A 17,048-nucleotide genomic window follows, 5' to 3' on the forward strand; every position below is an offset into this window, starting at 1 on the left:
AGAAGTAATGCAGCAATAATGCACAACAGTGTGTTGTGGTTTACTAGCACAAATTCAGCTGTCTTTCTCCAATGGAAGAGGTCTGTCAAGTCTATTGTTAAAGATAGAAAAGCACCTTGAATGGTCTGGATTTTATTCTAGTTATCTCTTGCTTCATCAAATTACAATCTAGAGCAAATATATTAACACATTTTTTTGTGAAAGTGAGCATAGATAAAATAATTTTAAGACCAGGAAACAAACGTCTAATATTTGATTGCTGTGATATATTACTGAACCTTTGCCAAATTTTATAACAATTTATTGCAAATTACTCCACCAAGGAAGAGAAGTCTCAATAAAATGTTGCTGAAATAAACAGTTTGGAGGGTTAAATCAGTATTATCAACCATCACTGTAAAATAAATAATTAGGCTATGCATTATGTTTTATCAACCTGTTGGCCTCAGACATCTGCAGTAAAACAAATTAATATTAAACTCGATATGCATTAACAAAACATGTTTGGCATTCATCCTTCAAAATGGTAAAAAAGGAAACAACAGGGATGCATGAGGTCATTTGTCCTGTTAGCTCCAGATTGTTCTTGTTCAAGTCCATAAACTGAAGGCACTACATGTGACAGTTTGTAACCGGACATATGGTGAAACAAAATACGTACAATAAAGTCATATTATGACAGTGATTGAATATCAGTGCGCATCACCCTGTTGCATTCATGTCTGCCCTGTTAAGCTCTTTCATTTAATTACAAAATTAACTCCCCTGCTATGGCATGATAGGCTGAAATTTCTTCCTCACATGCAGTGGAAACCGGCTCAACTGTTTCCGATGAGTCTGGCCACCTGAAAGCAGATTGTATTGGTGGTTTACTCAGTCTTAAAGAAATATTTTCATTATGTGAACCTCTTCTCTAGGACACTATGGAAGCATATGGGTAGTAATATTCAATTTGAAATGTAATATGTAAAATGGCAATGCATTTCTGTATTTACATTTTCCATTACATTTGTGAAACGTTTGGTGCAAATCTGCAAAATGAAAATGAAAATTCAACTATATAATTTACATTTGCCATTTCATACACTAGTTTTAATATGTAAATTGAATACATATTTTAACACTTTATAAGTTGCAAAATTAAAATTAAAATGTATTACAGAAATGATTAGATATGTTTAACATGTTCAAGCAAAATCTGTAGCAAAATTATCATTTAAATGTTATTTTTCTTGATTGCATTTACACTCAGAGTTAAGACAATTGCGATTGCATTTTCATTAAATGCCCCGCAATGAAAGTGGCAAACTTCAAAAAATGTAAATGTACATTTAAATACAGAAATGCATAGCCATTTTACATATTACATTTCAAATTGAATATTGCTACCCATATGCTTCCATAGGACTCTGTATTAAAAGTATTAATTAATCTCCAGTGTCCCAAAAGCTAAATAATGTCCATATCTTACTGACAACTCACACATATTCCTTTTAATTAAAGCCCTCTTTGTCAATGCTTATTTTTCTGGTTCATTTATTTGTTAAAGGGCAATGAATTTAAACTATGTGAAACCAATTCTCATAAAAAAAAGGTTCAGTGGGGTTCTAAATAGAACCCTAGGGATTTTGACTCAATTTTAAAATGCCTCTATTATGCTTTTTTGAATATTACCTTTCATGCAGTGTGTAATATAGCTGTATGTGAATGTAAAATGTCAGCAATGTTTTAAAGATCAAAGTGCTTGACGAATAAAGTTATTATCTCCTAAAGAAAGAATCGATTCTGAACTGCTGAAATGAGTCGTCAGCAATTCCAGTCTCACTTGCTGTTACTGTACATACTGTACCTACATGACAATGTAACAAATTTGCATAATGCCAGCCTATGGTCTTCATTAGCTGCCCATGAACAACGTCTACTTTGACCCACCCTCAAACTCTGTAGTTGTAGGTGAGGCCTGGAAGAGTTTGGCTTGTGTTGTCAGTATGTCAAGAAGACACTGTTTTCAGCACTGTGAATACAATTTGTATGCACTTCAAAAGGATGAGGACTCGGGCTGGAATTGATTCAGAATAACCAACGTCATTCATTGTTCGTATCACTATGTATCAAGTGCTGAGGAAACCTCCAGAGCTGAAATTCCGATATGGTAATAGGCGTTTTGTTTTCGACATGCGTTGTAACCAGTAGACCAATCACAACAGACTGGGCCATCTGACCAATCAGAGCAGAGTAGGCTCTCTGAGGGGTTTAAACAGACTGAATCTTTGAATTTACCGTTTTCAGACTCTTTAAGAAGTGAGGTGATGTGCAATGTATATTATGTAAGTGTTTTTTGACCTTGGATGCATGTAAACCAATTGTAGGAGACATCTAAAATTAGGAAACTTTAAAATAGCATAATAGGGGTTCTATATATGAGGCGATGACAAAACCCTTTGAGGTTCTATGTAGAACCTTTTCTTCTAAGAGTGTAATAAACTGTTACATTTATATTAGATGAAAGAAAATAAGCCAGTACCGCACTGACCAATAGAGCCGAGCAGGGGCATGTTCCCTCCTTCCCCATCAGCACAGGGCAGACGCCTCCTGCTAGGTGTGGCACACTCCAAGAACCCACTAGCTGTAGAGCTAGTGATACCCATACTGAAGCCTGTCACACCCATAGGTGTGCTCTCCCCTAAGAGGCATACAGAAAAAGCTTTTATTGTCATCTTATTTTTCTTAAATTACTTATTTTTAAGAGGTAAAATTGTAGAAAGCAAAGCCATAGTGTGTTTGTGTTGTCCTTCATGCCACTGGCCAAATCAGGCACCTACTTTGTGTAAAAGCGACTTGTCCTCGACTTGTCCTCATGTTACAGGCAAAATCCATAGGTGTGAATGACCTTTTCATCGGGGTGTCGGACTGCAGAACAAAAGCATGGCATGGGTTACATCTAAACAATAGTCTCTGTCGAATTTACCACCTATTTCAAGCAGTGTTACCATAGCAGTGTCTGAACCAGGAAAGTATCTATATCACTTCTTGTAGGATGTGGTGTCATGTTTCTACAAAGTTGTATAGAACTCTTTTGGTATTTGGTTTTGTTTTACATTAAACTGCTGGTTACCCATAGCTATAACTGCCTAACATCTGATACCACAATGACTACTACTGGACTTCTTTTTACAAGAAAATACTATTTCAGTCATTCTACTTCAAAAATATCAAGTTTAATCAATGTGTTACTTGCCATAATTATTAGTTTTTGAAATTTACTAGCAATTTTTACAAATAGTTTCAAAGTAAATCCCACACCATTTTTTCCCCCAGTGTAAATACTGTACTATGATCATAGTTGTAGGGAATTACTCTGAATGTATGAGTAGTATTGGGCCGAGACAGAGACTCCAGCATCAGGGTGGGCTCTCTCAACGGTGGGAGATTGTTTACTGTATGCGTGACACTGGTAGCTCCGCCTCTTATGACCCTCCCTCTGAGCTAGGAGATACAGAGAAAGATCACAGCTTTGACTCTGAAATCAAACCAAATCAGTGCAGACTGAATTGCCAAACATCCTTGAATACACATTTACTTACACATAACTTTTTGCCATATTCCTTCCAATTAAAAATTAGATATAAGTTTAGGATAGTTTGAACTTTCTATAAAAGAGCAAAGAGCAACCATGTTTACAGTTTCTAATGTCATCGCAACTAGACTATGTAGGCAATATGTCCCTTTCACCCATTAAAAAAAAAAAAAAAGAAAAAAAAGCAGCTATCTCTGTTTACAGAGATCAAAGTCTGCACACTATTTTTAGGATTCTTTAATGAATAGAAAGTTCAAAAGAACAACATTTATTTGAAATAGAAATATTTTTTAACTTTATTAATGTATTTACTGTCACTTGATCAATTTCATGAGTAAAATGAATAAAACTTTCTGAATAAAAGTATAAATGTTTCTGACTCCAAACATTTGAAAGGTAATGTATGTATGTGATAAGGCAGATCAATAGTCTGCAGGTCACAGTGATACCGGTGTGGCTTGTTACCTGCAAAAGCCTGGAAATAGGCGCGTAGTAATCCTGCTCTGGAGACTCAGAGTGTATCTGAGGAAGCCTGTGGTTTTGAACGGCACTCACTGGGGGAGAGGGCAGGCTTTCATTCACAGTGGATCTGTGAGAAACAAACCCAAGAACACATACTTACTCTAATTAGCAATCTGCATGTTTACTCATGCCTGATACCCCTGCAGGAGCTCAAGGCTACTTCTATGATTTTTCCAAGTGATGACAAGGTTAAAAGTGTTACAATTAATTAGGTACAATGCAGCTTGAGGGACTAATTTAACAAGCGCTTTTAAAAAGAGTCTGCATTTCAAAAGGTCTCAGCCGGTTATAACACGACCCCAGTAGACCTTGCATTGAATAATCTGCAATAACATATTATGAAAGAGTTGCATCATGCATTAAGTTGTTACTGCAGCAGAACCTCTCGTATCACATTCGTTATGTAAAACTTGTGAGGATATAAAACGATGCACACAGAGGTGTAGTTCACTCAAAAATGTTCTCAGAGAAACACAAAAGAAGATCCAGTATTTCTCTCCATGTAACTGCAAAAAATAGCGACTGGAGCTTCCAAGCTTTAAAAAGGATACTATAAAATCACATTAAAATGACCATAAAAGCAGCCCATATGTCTTGTGTACTATATTCCAAGTGTTCTAAAGCCATTTGATAGTTTTTTATGATTAACAAACCATCTTTATTTACAGACAGTCTTCCCATCCAGGGAGTTGTTAACTGCTGCAACTAGATCAGCGAGTCAGTGAGTTAAACTTTAGAACCAAATCAGTTTGATTTGTTAACAATTCATTCAGACAGTTTGGTGAACTGTATTGAACCGATTCAATGAAAGTATCTGACTCAAAAGAATATGAGTCGAACATCATTACTTTTTCATGAAGTTTCATGATGGTGCCAACTAGGGATGTCAATATTATCAGTGAAAACCGACTTTAAAATCACCATGAAATTGACAATTCTTTCTTTTAATGAAATATTGCAGTATTTATTACAAATGATTTATCCATGATGATGCACATCATTTTTATTCATGTGCCCAATCTTTAATCAAAATAACTTCCTCTCCTCTTTGTAACTTCTCTTCTCTTCTCTTTTATTTTATTTTCTTCTCTTCTCTGATGACATGTTTACTGGAGCGAGGGCGGGACAACCTGTCACTCAAATGAGATCACACCAATAGCAAATCACAACGATGCAACAATCCAATCGATTACCGATAAGCAAAATCAAGCCCAGCACCACATTTTTCTTGTTTGAGAACACGTTTCACTTAGATATACGTCACAACAGAAAATAAAAGACTATCGCAACATTCGTTTCATGCCAACTTTTCATTCAGTTTCTCACACAAAGTTGTCATATGGCTTTATAGTGCAAATTTCATTTGAACCACTTTAATGATACTAAAGCTCTCTGTTTATATTCCACAGAAGAAACAAAGTCATAAAGGTTTGGAATGACACGAGGGTGAGTAAATTATGGCAGAATTGTCATTTTTGGATGAACAACTCCTTTGATAATGTATGCTGATCTTACAGTCTAGTTCCTCGTAAGAGTTGGCTTCCGTTTCCTATAAGGCTGTGGTACATCCGAACCCTGCCACTGAGTCTGGGGAGTCTGCGATGGGCTGTGGGTTTCTGTAAGAGTGTGCTGGACCCTCTCAGAGCCTGGGTTTTCACACACATCAAGACGCTTGGTGCATCATCTGGGTCATATCTTAGGAGAAGCAAAGACAGATCAAGTTGTAGGCCTTCATTTGTTTTCATGTTGATTTATCTCTAGTTAATATACTTCTTAATTCTGTTTCTTATTAAATAGTCTTTAAAAATAGAAATAGCAATAGAAAAACTGTTTTGTTTAGTTTTTGTAGGGTTAGATAAGAACTTTCCAAACTCCAAAAGACTTACAGGGCTCTCTCGCTAAATCCCTGATGTCTCTGTTGCAGTGGCTTTGCTTGGATTGTCATAACACCATTTAAATTAATCTTGTAGGCACTTGAGTCCTGAAAGAAGAAATGGCAAATTCATAACATGAGAACAAAATAACAGACAGAACCTCAACTTTGCACCAAAGTACATGTTTCTCGTAGAATGTCACCTGTACATTACTGCTGCATGTTGACAGGAATGTGGTTCTGCTACTAGAACCTCTGGACAACAAAAGGTGATGTCCTTTAACTGGGATCTGAGGTGAAGGCACTTGACTGGAGCTCTCTAATGTTCTCCTCTGTGTTGCTCCATCTGATGCCAAAAGAACATTAGGAATAGAGGGAAATCTCCAACAATCCACTTAACTGCTGGCAAATTAGCAACAGAATTTCATTTTATTACTCCAAAATGCCACAGAGTAGCACAAAATCACATAGGGTCAAATACAGTTCATTCTGCTGATGCATCAAGGAGACTGTAATTGAGTTTTCTATCAACGATCATTATTCTTCGAATATGATTTTTTTTTTTTTTACCATATCAAAGGGCTCACTCATTATTATCATGGTTTCCACAAATATATTAAGAAGCACAACTGTTTTCAACATTGTAATAATAAGAAGAAATGTTTCTTGAGCAGCAAATCAGCATAGAATGATTTCTGAAAGATCATGTGACACTGAAGACTGGAGTAATGACAGGAATCCCATCACAGGAATAAATTACATTTTAAAACATATTAACATGGAAAGCGGTTATTTTAAATTGCAATAATATTTCACTATATTACCATTTTTACTGTATTTTTGATCAGATAAATGCAACCTTGGTGAGCATAAGAGACTTATGAAAATCTTACAGACCCTAAACATTTGCACACTAGTGTACATACATGGATTAAAAGCCACAAAACTCGATTTTCATTTCCAGGGGGTCTTTATGCATGCAAAAACGGTGTTCTTCACCCACCCAAGATTTATCGATCACACATGCACTGTTGGCTAATTCTGTTTAGTTGGTTTCAGTAATTCAGACACACCCGGGAGTTGTTTCTCCCAGTACTTATGTAAGAGCTCCTCCAGAAGACCCACCACCTCCCTCCACACGTCATCAAACAGCTCATCTGCAACAGCGTCACGGATGCATGCATGAGGGGATACTGGTGGGACTCCACCCCTGGGGGCCATGGATGAAGACTTCCTCTGATCCACCTCCTCATCCTCCCTACAGTCAAAACAATTACAGAGCTACAATAAATGATTCCCTTCTGACAGGATGCCTTAAAATGGGTGCACACTATTATGAGTCCTGGTGGTTTTATTCACCAGTAAAACTGCAGAAAACATGATGTAATAACAAGACTGTATAGTATTTGTAGAATTTAGATGACCAGTTACTGAATATCTATTGAAATGCTAAAAAAAAAAAAAAAAAAAACTATTTTTGATTCAATGGGAATAAGTAGACTGGGGCTTATTTTTGCAATGTCTATTGTAATTTTTTGCTCAAATTTTGTTTGTTGTTTTCAACACATAGTTCAAAACCCTCCTAAATACCAACATTCTAAATAGTAAAAGTACAATTTTTTCAAACTAAAATTTCAATATATTTGGGGGCAAATGTTCAATTCAGGATTTTTAGAGGCCAAAAAATGTAAGGAATTTGTACTTTAAAAATAAACCTACACTGAGGGATATTAGAGATTAAAAAGTGTGACAACTTGCCTTGTCTTCTCTATAATTATGGTTTGTTCATGAAGCAAAAAAGAGGCAAAAAAGATCTTCTGTTGCATTATAATAGAGGGGTATGATAGTATATGGACCCTTTTTACAGACTGTGATGACACGTTTTAACAGTCATCAGGATCGTAAATCCAGCAAATTTTTATATTTATATACTGTATATATATTTTTAAATGTATGTACATTTAACACTACACTTTGTATTATATTACCTATGCATTCGATTACAAAAAACGAGTTAACGCTACTGTGAGGGAGTTTCTAATACAGTGGAGTGACGGTAAAATTGACATCTTTCTCTCTACTGACTGCCGTTATCAATCTTTCTCTTTTTCTTTTTCTTTTCAGCAGGTTTTTCTTTTGCTATTTGATCAAATGGGAACACAAAAATATAATTAATGCAATCTATCATTCACCGATAAAGAAGTTCAACCAACTATGACAACTTCCACTTCTGAGAAACCCACAAATGTGAAAAGGGTAAATTAAGTACATGAATCTTGGAAAAAAGGTTGTAGGCAGATTAAGTAAAAGACAACTTGTGACGTACATTTCTTTTCCATCATAAGCTAAAAACTCCTCTATGCTGCCCTCTGCTTCATACACCTCCTCTTCCTCAGTGAGGCAGAGTGAATGCTCAGAGAGAGGAGAGCTGGGGCTTTGGAAAGACTGCTCACACCAAAGGCCCAGAGCCAGACTGCGGCCTGCTACATACAGCCTGCAGACAGAGAGAGAGAGAGAGAGAGAGAGAGAGAGAGAGATGAGGGAGGAAGCAAATTCTTGCCACAGCCAGCCCAGACTGATAAATGCTTTGCCGGTGGACATGTTCAGTGCAGTATCTTTAGAACATATTGCATATTTTTAATCAGGTGAGAGGCCTCATCCTTAAGGGTTGGTTTTATGTGTTATATCAAATGTATAATGTATGATAGGCTTCAGAGCATATTTCAAAACAATAGATAAGTGCAGTCAAGCAAAAAGAAAGAGCTAAACCCAGAAACAAATCAATAGAGTGAGCTCATTAATCAAGAGATAAAGGACCCCAATATTTTTTGGTAAGATAAGACTGACCTTAAAAAGTTCAGGGGTAACTCCAGCGATAAACAAAATACTGTGATAATTGTATAATGCCAAGAAATCGTTGAAAAAAAATTAGATATACATACATACATACATATATATATATATATATATATATAAATTATATATATATATATATATATAAATTATATTATATTATATTTCAAATTACATTAGATTAGATTATTCCAAAGTTTGGAGAATTTTTTATAATTTTTTATTTGTATTTTTAACAGAAGTATCTTATGCTCCCCAAGTCTGCATTTATTTGATCAAAAATATAGTAAAACAGTAATATTATGAATACTTTTTTTTTACATATTTTTAAAATTAATGTATTCCTATGATTGCAAAAATTAAATTTTTGCAATTATTCTTTTGATTTCTTTAAAATCAATCTTACTGTCTGCAAACTTTTGAACAGTAGTGTATCTAATTATTTTCTTTAAATTAAATAATTGAAGTTATGACACCTGGTTGATGTCAAAGCATGGCATACAAAAAAGCCATGAAACAGACAGAAAGTAATCAAATACAGTTGCTTGAAAACAAATAGCTGAGGTTTCTATTGTTCCCAGATAAGTTTTACAGGTTGTTTGAAACCATCTACACTGGCCCTCAGTCAGACAGACCTCCATCACTGCTGTGCTCAATACCCGGAGTGGAGACTCAAGTGGACAATCAGCATTGTCAACCACTCATTAACAATGTAGTACAACTATTAAATAGATCCTCATTTAAATCACAATTTCATTAATTCTGTTTTCAAAGAGAAAAATATTTGTATAGCTGAAACCATAAAAGTAACCCTCCTCAGAGCTGTTATTTTCTTAAACCGAAACAAGTGAACAATTAAACATTAAATCTAACCCATGTGTTTTAGTACTTTTAACTGTTATTTAATTTTATTGAGAGGCTTACTCGCTATGGTCTTCCCTCTTGTCCAGACAGGTGGGTGTGGAGAAGGAATAGGTTCTGGCACTGGACTCATGTCTGCAGATGTACTGAACACCCTCCTGTTTGGGAGGCTCCAACTGGTTTCCTAAAATTCTGTGCTCAAGGATGCAACACAACGAGACAGTATCAGTTAGTAGGGCTGTGCAATGCTGCGTAATGTATTATGAATGTTTATTTGGAAATTGTCTTTGAGTAGCACAATAATTTGGTAATAGCGACACCTACAGGTGAACAATGTGTATTGTTGGTTTGAACCATGTAGCTACAGTTGCTGTGTGAATATCAAATGTACATGGACTAAGACCTGTCTGATCAGAAAGAATATTTGCTTCAAATGTCTTCTGGATTTCTGATTATGTTGTTTGTTTTTTGGATTTCGTCTGTTAATTTATAAGTTAAATGTACAAGCTGTGTGGTTCAATAAGCTGTGGACTTGGCTAAACTGTGCCTTGGAAAATGCATTCACACATTATGCATCTAAATGTAATTTTATTTATCTCCAGTTTTTCACAGTGTCGTAATGGTGTCAAGATGGTATGATGATGGAGGTGCTGACCCTTTGTGAAAGAGGATATTAAACATTAAGACATCTGTTGAAGCGTGATTTTTCTAATCAGAAGAAAACGTTCAGGAGCCGTTATAGTGTGATAGTGCTTATATACAGCAAAAAAAACTAAAAAAAAACTAATATTGAGTAACTTACATTTTAGAAATAATATTGCAAGTTACTTTTTCTGTTTTTGCCCCATCAACAAACAATTCCGAACAAAGCTACAGCACCAGCAGTGGTATAAAACATTTAAATTACAATTTTTTTGGTGGAAACTGTAAACTGATCTTTTTTTCAGGATTATATGATGAATATAATTTTGAATAGAAAGCATTTTCTTTAATTCAATTTATTAACTTTAAAAAACTAAGTTTGCCTAACCCTTTTAGCCTCAGAGCAGTCAGAATTCTCTAACAAATCTCTCTTTGCTCAAAGGAGCTGTACCTGAGATGGGGGGTGTGTCCGTTCCACTCCTCACACTCCTCCTGCAGGGACTCCGAGCGGCTGCTTCCTCTCCTCTCATACAGGAGCTCATCCACAGAGTTAAAGAGCTGACGCACACGCTGAGTATTCGCCCGCTCAAACTCCTGCATGCAAGAAAAAACAAACACTAAAACATTCAATAAACACAGATGAGGAGATGGTGCTAGCAGCTAGTGATGCATTTGCAAAAATAACAGTTAGACACATGCACTAAAAACAGGAAACAGTGAGAGAGTTTAAATTGATAAACAGAAAAATGCCCTGTTGTAGATGTTTCTTATTTTTTTATTGTTTATTACCTAGAACATTTTAATGATAATAAATGTTGTATGCTATTCAGAAATTAACTGAGAATTCAATTTACATTCCAATTAGGTTAACGAATTTCAACTGAGGTAGCAAACAGGATACATAAATCTAATAGGAATTTGAATTTAAATTAAATTAAAATGGAATGAAATGTCCATAAACATGCTGTCATAAATCAGCATTTTTTTCTTTACATGGCCATATGAAATTCAGATTCAGCATGTTTTATATAAATAATATATTGAATAAGAAATAATTATAAATATATATTTCAACTCAAGTTAATATTTCAAAAAAATAAGTAAAAAAATAAGTAAAAAAATCTGTAAATTCCCTTCTCATTCCGATTCAAATTCCAATTGAGCTTCCTGTGGGTTAAGACCAATTCAATTTAAGTTCTCATGAACTAAAAAATCTGAAAAAATAAATAAACCTCATTAATTGAATGGGAGTTGATTCTAAAATTCTGAATGTTGCCCAACCCAGTTGAAAAAGCTAAAAAAAAAAAACATCTGGAAGAAGAACAGAGACATTACATCATATCTCCAGGAGCAGATGGAGCTGTGGTCTGTGGAGAGACCAGGGCCAGTGCCTGGGCTGCCGGAGCGGGAGGGGAGGTGACTCACGGGGGTAGTGCCACCGGCAGACGACTGACCACATGACGAGATACTACCAATGAAGAAATTAGGCATTACTCTAAGGACTCTGTTTTCTACTTTAAAATGTCATTAATATGTTGTAGAGCTAAAATCTTACAATAAGTTCTGAATATTCCGAAATGAAAATAATGATTGTATTACCTGAGGCCACGGTTTGAGACCCTGTTGACACTTCTGGTGAAGGGGGCAGGCACTGCATTGATGCTTTTGCTAGGTTCGTTGAGCAGCTTTTTCCTAATACATGATATGGGAATAAGAATGAAGATGGGTCCATACAGTTAATGAAAACAGGTCCATTTATGACTTGTACAGAACACATGCTACAGTGATACATTAAGAGGCATTTATGAACTGAAAAGCACAATAAGCGTCCTTTGGTTAACATGCTAAACTTAATTTAAAACTATTTTAAAATGGATTCTGCTAATTGTTTTATAATAACTGCATGCAAGCAGCTATTAAAACCTCATATTATTTTAGAGACTACAGTACATCATTTATTTTTTTATTTTTTTGTCTTTTTGCAGGACTATATAAAATGAACTAATCAAGGCAAAGAGCTAAAGGAGCTTTTGCTATAAAAAGCATATCCACCTGCAGGTATAAGAGGGTCACATGATGCTGTCGCCGTCAAGCTTTCACTCTTTGTCTCAAACTGCCTCTAATCTATCAGACAATTATATCATGAATAATTTAAACAGTACAAGACCAAAGTACAATATACAGGCATGTTGGAGTGTCACATTTATCACTATGACAACAAGCTTTATCTGAAAATGTTATACAGTAAAATAAAGAACAGAGAAACCATTCATTTATTTGAAACAAAGTTTTTCGTGCTTATTTACCATTGCTTTATATAATTTTAAATATCTCTTTTGGTCTCTTAAGATTCGTCACCATTCAGTATCAGTGTTTATCGAGACCTTTATGAACAAAATAAGTGTTGGTTATAACTGTAACCCACGAACATAAAAAAAAAAAAGATTATTCAAACCAAATGACAGCAATATGTAAATGACAATTGTAATGGGATTATTAACTTGCATACTTCGTACAAGTGACCTTGTTAATGTAACAAACGTTGTCAAAATTCCAATAATGCATTACGTTATGACACATTTGTGATTGTTCCTTCAAAAATGCTACAACGTCACAAACAACTTACCCAATTACAATGAGTCCAGCATGTCTGTCATGGCACACTGCCCTGTAGCTGTCTGGGTAGTAAGAGAGTACAGGAGGTACATGTAGGGTGGCCAAAGATGAGGCCCACCCAAAGCCCAGTGCACTGTGCATGGGTAAATTACTCCTATCAGTGGGACCCAGCCAAATAGCTTAAAGACAAAACAGCAACATTCACACTTTCAGATCAGCCATCAGAAATGTGTGACTTCTTGTTTCCCCTGCAGGTCAACATAAATGTCCTTGTCGTCCTCCCGCCCAGTGCAGAGGTGCCTCTGATCTGTTCATTCAGCTCCATCAAGGGAGTGTTTGGACACGCTACAGTGGCACAACACAGGTGCATGAATGTCCCCACCCTCCACTGGATGACTCACAGACACCTTACCATCCATCCCAGAGGACTTTTTCTTTTTCCATAAGATTTTTTTTTATTTTTTTATCCTGGAGTAGGCAATAACCATTCTCTAGAAACCCTTAGAAAATGTTTCAAGGAATAAGACAACCAAGATAAAAATTTTAAGAATAAATAATATATATATGATATACTGATGATGACTCTATATATATAGATGACTATATATATAGCCTATATATAGTTGGAAGTGGAATGATGATACAGATGCTGCATAAGCTCCTCCTACTGGAAGAAAGGCTTTTGGTCTGCAGTGATGGCTTATTTTTGTAGGCCAACCCTAAAGTATATCACACTGCATCACACTGGTTCCCTCAGCAAAAACCCTATTGGATTATAGGCTAGGCCTTTGAATTATAGCAAAAAAAAAAAAGCTCTGTGATCAACAAAAGTTTATGATACTAACACATTTTGTCCATCAAGATAATTTTCACAAATTAACACAACTTTTATTAATTTTGAAGGTCACGGTCGCTCGAATTCAACATCACTACCACCAAGCTTCCAACAACTTCTTCCTCCCTGACAGCGTCCCATTTAGCAACCGCCTTTTTCAAGACATTTTTCAATTGGTGTGTTTTATGATGTAGAATAAAATGTGAAGATATCTTCACCACAGAAGTGCTAAAATGCTAACTTGTTTCCAGGGTTTTGACCTACAAAAATATATCATCCCTGCAGCACTCCACACTCCATAGCTGATGTTTAACTCTTATATGCATGGCATGCCTTGCTAGTTTGGTTTTCTTTGTCTCCCTTTTGCCTCGTTCATCTGTTGTCATGTAATTAGTTCCACACCTGTTCTGTTTTCCCTTCATTACTCCCTGTGTTTATAAGCCCTTGGTTTTCTCAGTTTAGTGTTCTCCATTATGTTACACGTGTAGTTGCTTTATTCTAATTTCTCCTGCGGATTCTCCATGTCGATAAAAAAAGGACTTTTGAAAACCCTTTGATTTTGGCGTGTTGTCCTACACGTTACATTAACATGTATTTAGTTAATTCATTTTTTTTATTTAATTGAATTCATTTCAGGTTAAAGTTTTAAAGAAAAAGATCAGACAAAAATATTACAATACAGTAAAAATAGCACAGTTTAGGCTAACTTGTGTAAAATGAAGTAACGAAAGTTGCAAACCTATAGGATATTGCAATAATGCCGTATATAATGCCCTTTCCAAAAAGCATTTTATGTCATCTATACTTGATATTTCTCTTAAACGTTAACGTAGACAACAAGAGCACCCTGTGCATACAGGAGCACAAACTGACACCACAGCTACAGAAGAAGTAGCACAGAGAAAGGGGAAAACTAATTAGCAGCGGGTGAGGGCTACAACAGTTGGCAGGGGTCAACAAGCAAGCCCAGCATCAGTGGCGGCTCAGGTTTCTCTCACAGAGCAAACAGCAAATAATTTCAGCAGGTTGAACGCCAGGGCCTAATGAAACATGCATGACCAGCATGGCAGCAGAAAGCCTCAGCTGACTGACATGGATTCTTTCTCGTGTCTGCCTTTTAGCAGCAAGCACAACGGGACAGTGATTTTACTCAGTACAAGCCTGTCAAAATGTTACACCTTTCCAGAGTTCGGATAAAACATCAAACCTTGTCACTTTTTGCATATATGATATGATGGATGGTATACAAAAGTCAGCACAGGGGATATTGGCATCACAAGAACTGCACTGATCAAACTAATCAATCAATCAATACATATACAAATTGTCTATCATTAACCATAATATTTAAAACAAATAAATTGAAGGCCTAGGCCTATGTGCTGTGGGGAAGAGTGAAGAGTAGCCTAACTATAAAACCAATACTTTAGTTGCGTAGTGATATTCAACCATACATTGCTATATAAAAACACAGTAAATGTATTCCTAAACTCTTCTTAAGTACAATTTCACCCATTAAACAATTTCCAAGGCATTGTAGGCCTAATTCCATTCTCTTTAACTCAGAAGACAGTGTCTGAAAGGCAGTAGCCCTTTTTTATCTTTATTTTTTTTTTATAAAACTGCATTGAAGGAAAGAGACACATTTGCCTACTTCAGGTTTTTTTAAAGATCAGCTCTAGAGAGGGATTTCAGTCGTAACTAAATGCTGGTGTAGATTGAGCAATTAGATATGCTCGTGCCAGAGGAAAGACTATATACCCTGATTCGATGACATTAGTCTTATATTAATTAGTTATCAAGTAGTGAGCACAATTCAATTAAACATTGAAGGTCTTGCCATGAAAGAACACAATCTTGACTATTTTCTAAGTTTTAATACAGCAGCACTAAATAACTGTTTATTTACCCCTTAGTCCTCAAGTAGCCTAGCTTTGTGTTGCTGCTAGCTAGACTTAACTTTTTCCCTAGACAGACAGAAAACCCCAATAGCCTATACGCTACCTAAACTTAAATAACAAAGAAATTCTAAATATTATTATCAAAGACAGTAAAGGTTATTGTTCTAAAACTTGAATGAATGCTTGACACACATGTATGAATCGATGTAGGTTAGCAGTAACGTTAGGTGAAAGAGAAGGCGCTTACTTCAAGCTGTCATCACTCTCTCGGACCGGACTCATATTGTCCTGAGCTCTTCTTGTCCTCTTCCATTTAAGTGTTTGCTCCGAGTCTAGCGGGGACTTGTCGAAACCACAGTGATAAGTTCTGTCCGGAATGCCATGCTGGTACTTCGGTCCGGTAGGGCCGCCGCTTGGCTCAATGCGCTCTACGGTCACCTGCATAAATGACTCTGTGACTGGCAGCTTCACCGCGCTGATAACGAGAGATGCGCGCGCCCCGCGTAGACTATACAAAGCACTAAAGCTAAGCAGGTGACAAGCTGTCACTCACCGAACGAGACGCTGTTACTGTCTCCCATTAACATATCTTCGACATTAACCACAGTTCGAATTTTGGGGAAGCTGATTAAGACTCGACGGAAGAAAAACACTAGGTTGAGGGGTAGGCCCTCTGCAGAAGTGAGTCACTATACTCTTTTACAAACACGTCTTAAAACAAACTTTACGTAATCACAAAAGATTAGTAAGTTAGTCGGCTCGCGCAAAATCGAAGACGTCGAGAAGGTAACTTAACTGGCTACAGACAGTTTTCCGTTCTAGTGCTTTCGGTTAGATTTCGTACCGACAAACAAAACACAATGAATACTGTAATTATTTAACAGTATTTATTCGTCACGGACACGGTTTATATAGGCCTAGATGATAGATCAACATAAAATGTAAAACCAAAAAGCTCTAGCCTATAGGCTACTCTTGAGAAAATTAAATTATAAGTATAATTGTAAAAATAGTTATTTACTATTCTTTAAATATATTGTTATACTTACAAAATATAAATCATTAACAACAGATGCAAAATAAACTTTGAAATACATCAAGAATATCACATCAAGAATATCACCTTGGTGCAATTTACATGTAGGACACTAGATGGAGCCATAGAATAGCAGATTAGGTTTGCTCTTAGCACTGCTCACATCAAGTTATTTTCTTCTTCTTCTTCTTCTTCTTCTTCTTCTTCTTCTTCTTCTAAATAATTCAACGTGTTTTCAATATTTGGAAACATTCAACGACTTCAATAGCAAAAGGCCCATTAGTAAAGACTAAAGAGTTGGCTATTTAGGTAGGCTAATATGCCACATGGCC

General features: G+C 36.0%; 1 protein-coding gene across 1 annotated transcript; it reads right to left on the reverse strand.

Moving 5' to 3' along the window:
- Positions 1 to 709: 709 nt before the first annotated feature.
- fam149a (family with sequence similarity 149 member A) lies at positions 710 to 16,394 on the reverse strand. The gene is made up of 15 exons (XM_082177375.1): positions 15,928 to 16,394; positions 11,928 to 12,020; positions 11,664 to 11,796; positions 10,780 to 10,922; positions 9,750 to 9,878; positions 8,299 to 8,466; positions 7,046 to 7,230; positions 6,176 to 6,318; positions 5,986 to 6,080; positions 5,615 to 5,794; positions 4,043 to 4,166; positions 3,358 to 3,486; positions 2,823 to 2,910; positions 2,534 to 2,683; positions 710 to 845 (listed from the first exon to the last, which is right to left on the reverse strand). The coding sequence occupies exons 1-15, from the start codon at positions 16,122 to 16,124 to the stop codon at positions 769 to 771; spliced, it is 2,034 nt and encodes a 677-aa protein (XP_082033501.1). The 5' UTR covers positions 16,125 to 16,394; the 3' UTR covers positions 710 to 768.
- Between the last annotated feature and the right edge of the window lie 654 nt (positions 16,395 to 17,048).

Source organism: Leuciscus leuciscus (genome assembly GCF_965113295.1).
Source record: "Leuciscus leuciscus genome assembly, chromosome: 8".
In the NCBI taxonomy this organism is placed as follows: domain Eukaryota; kingdom Metazoa; phylum Chordata; class Actinopteri; order Cypriniformes; family Leuciscidae; genus Leuciscus; species Leuciscus leuciscus.

What these genes read in the sequence shown, in the direction of transcription:
- fam149a (XM_082177375.1), bottom strand. Translation starts at nt 16,124, where the DNA reads ATGCAGGTGACCGTAGAGCGCATTGAGCCAAGCGGCGGCCCTACCGGA. An exon ending in GTCTCAAACCGTGGCCTCAG is followed by an intron (nt 11,797 to 11,927) that starts GTAATACAATCA and finishes CTTCATTGGTAG; the next exon opens with TATCTCGTCATGTGGTCAGT. An exon ending in ATACTACTCATACATTCAGA is followed by an intron (nt 2,911 to 3,357) that starts GTAATTCCCTAC and finishes TTTGTTCTGCAG; the next exon opens with TCCGACACCCCGATGAAAAG.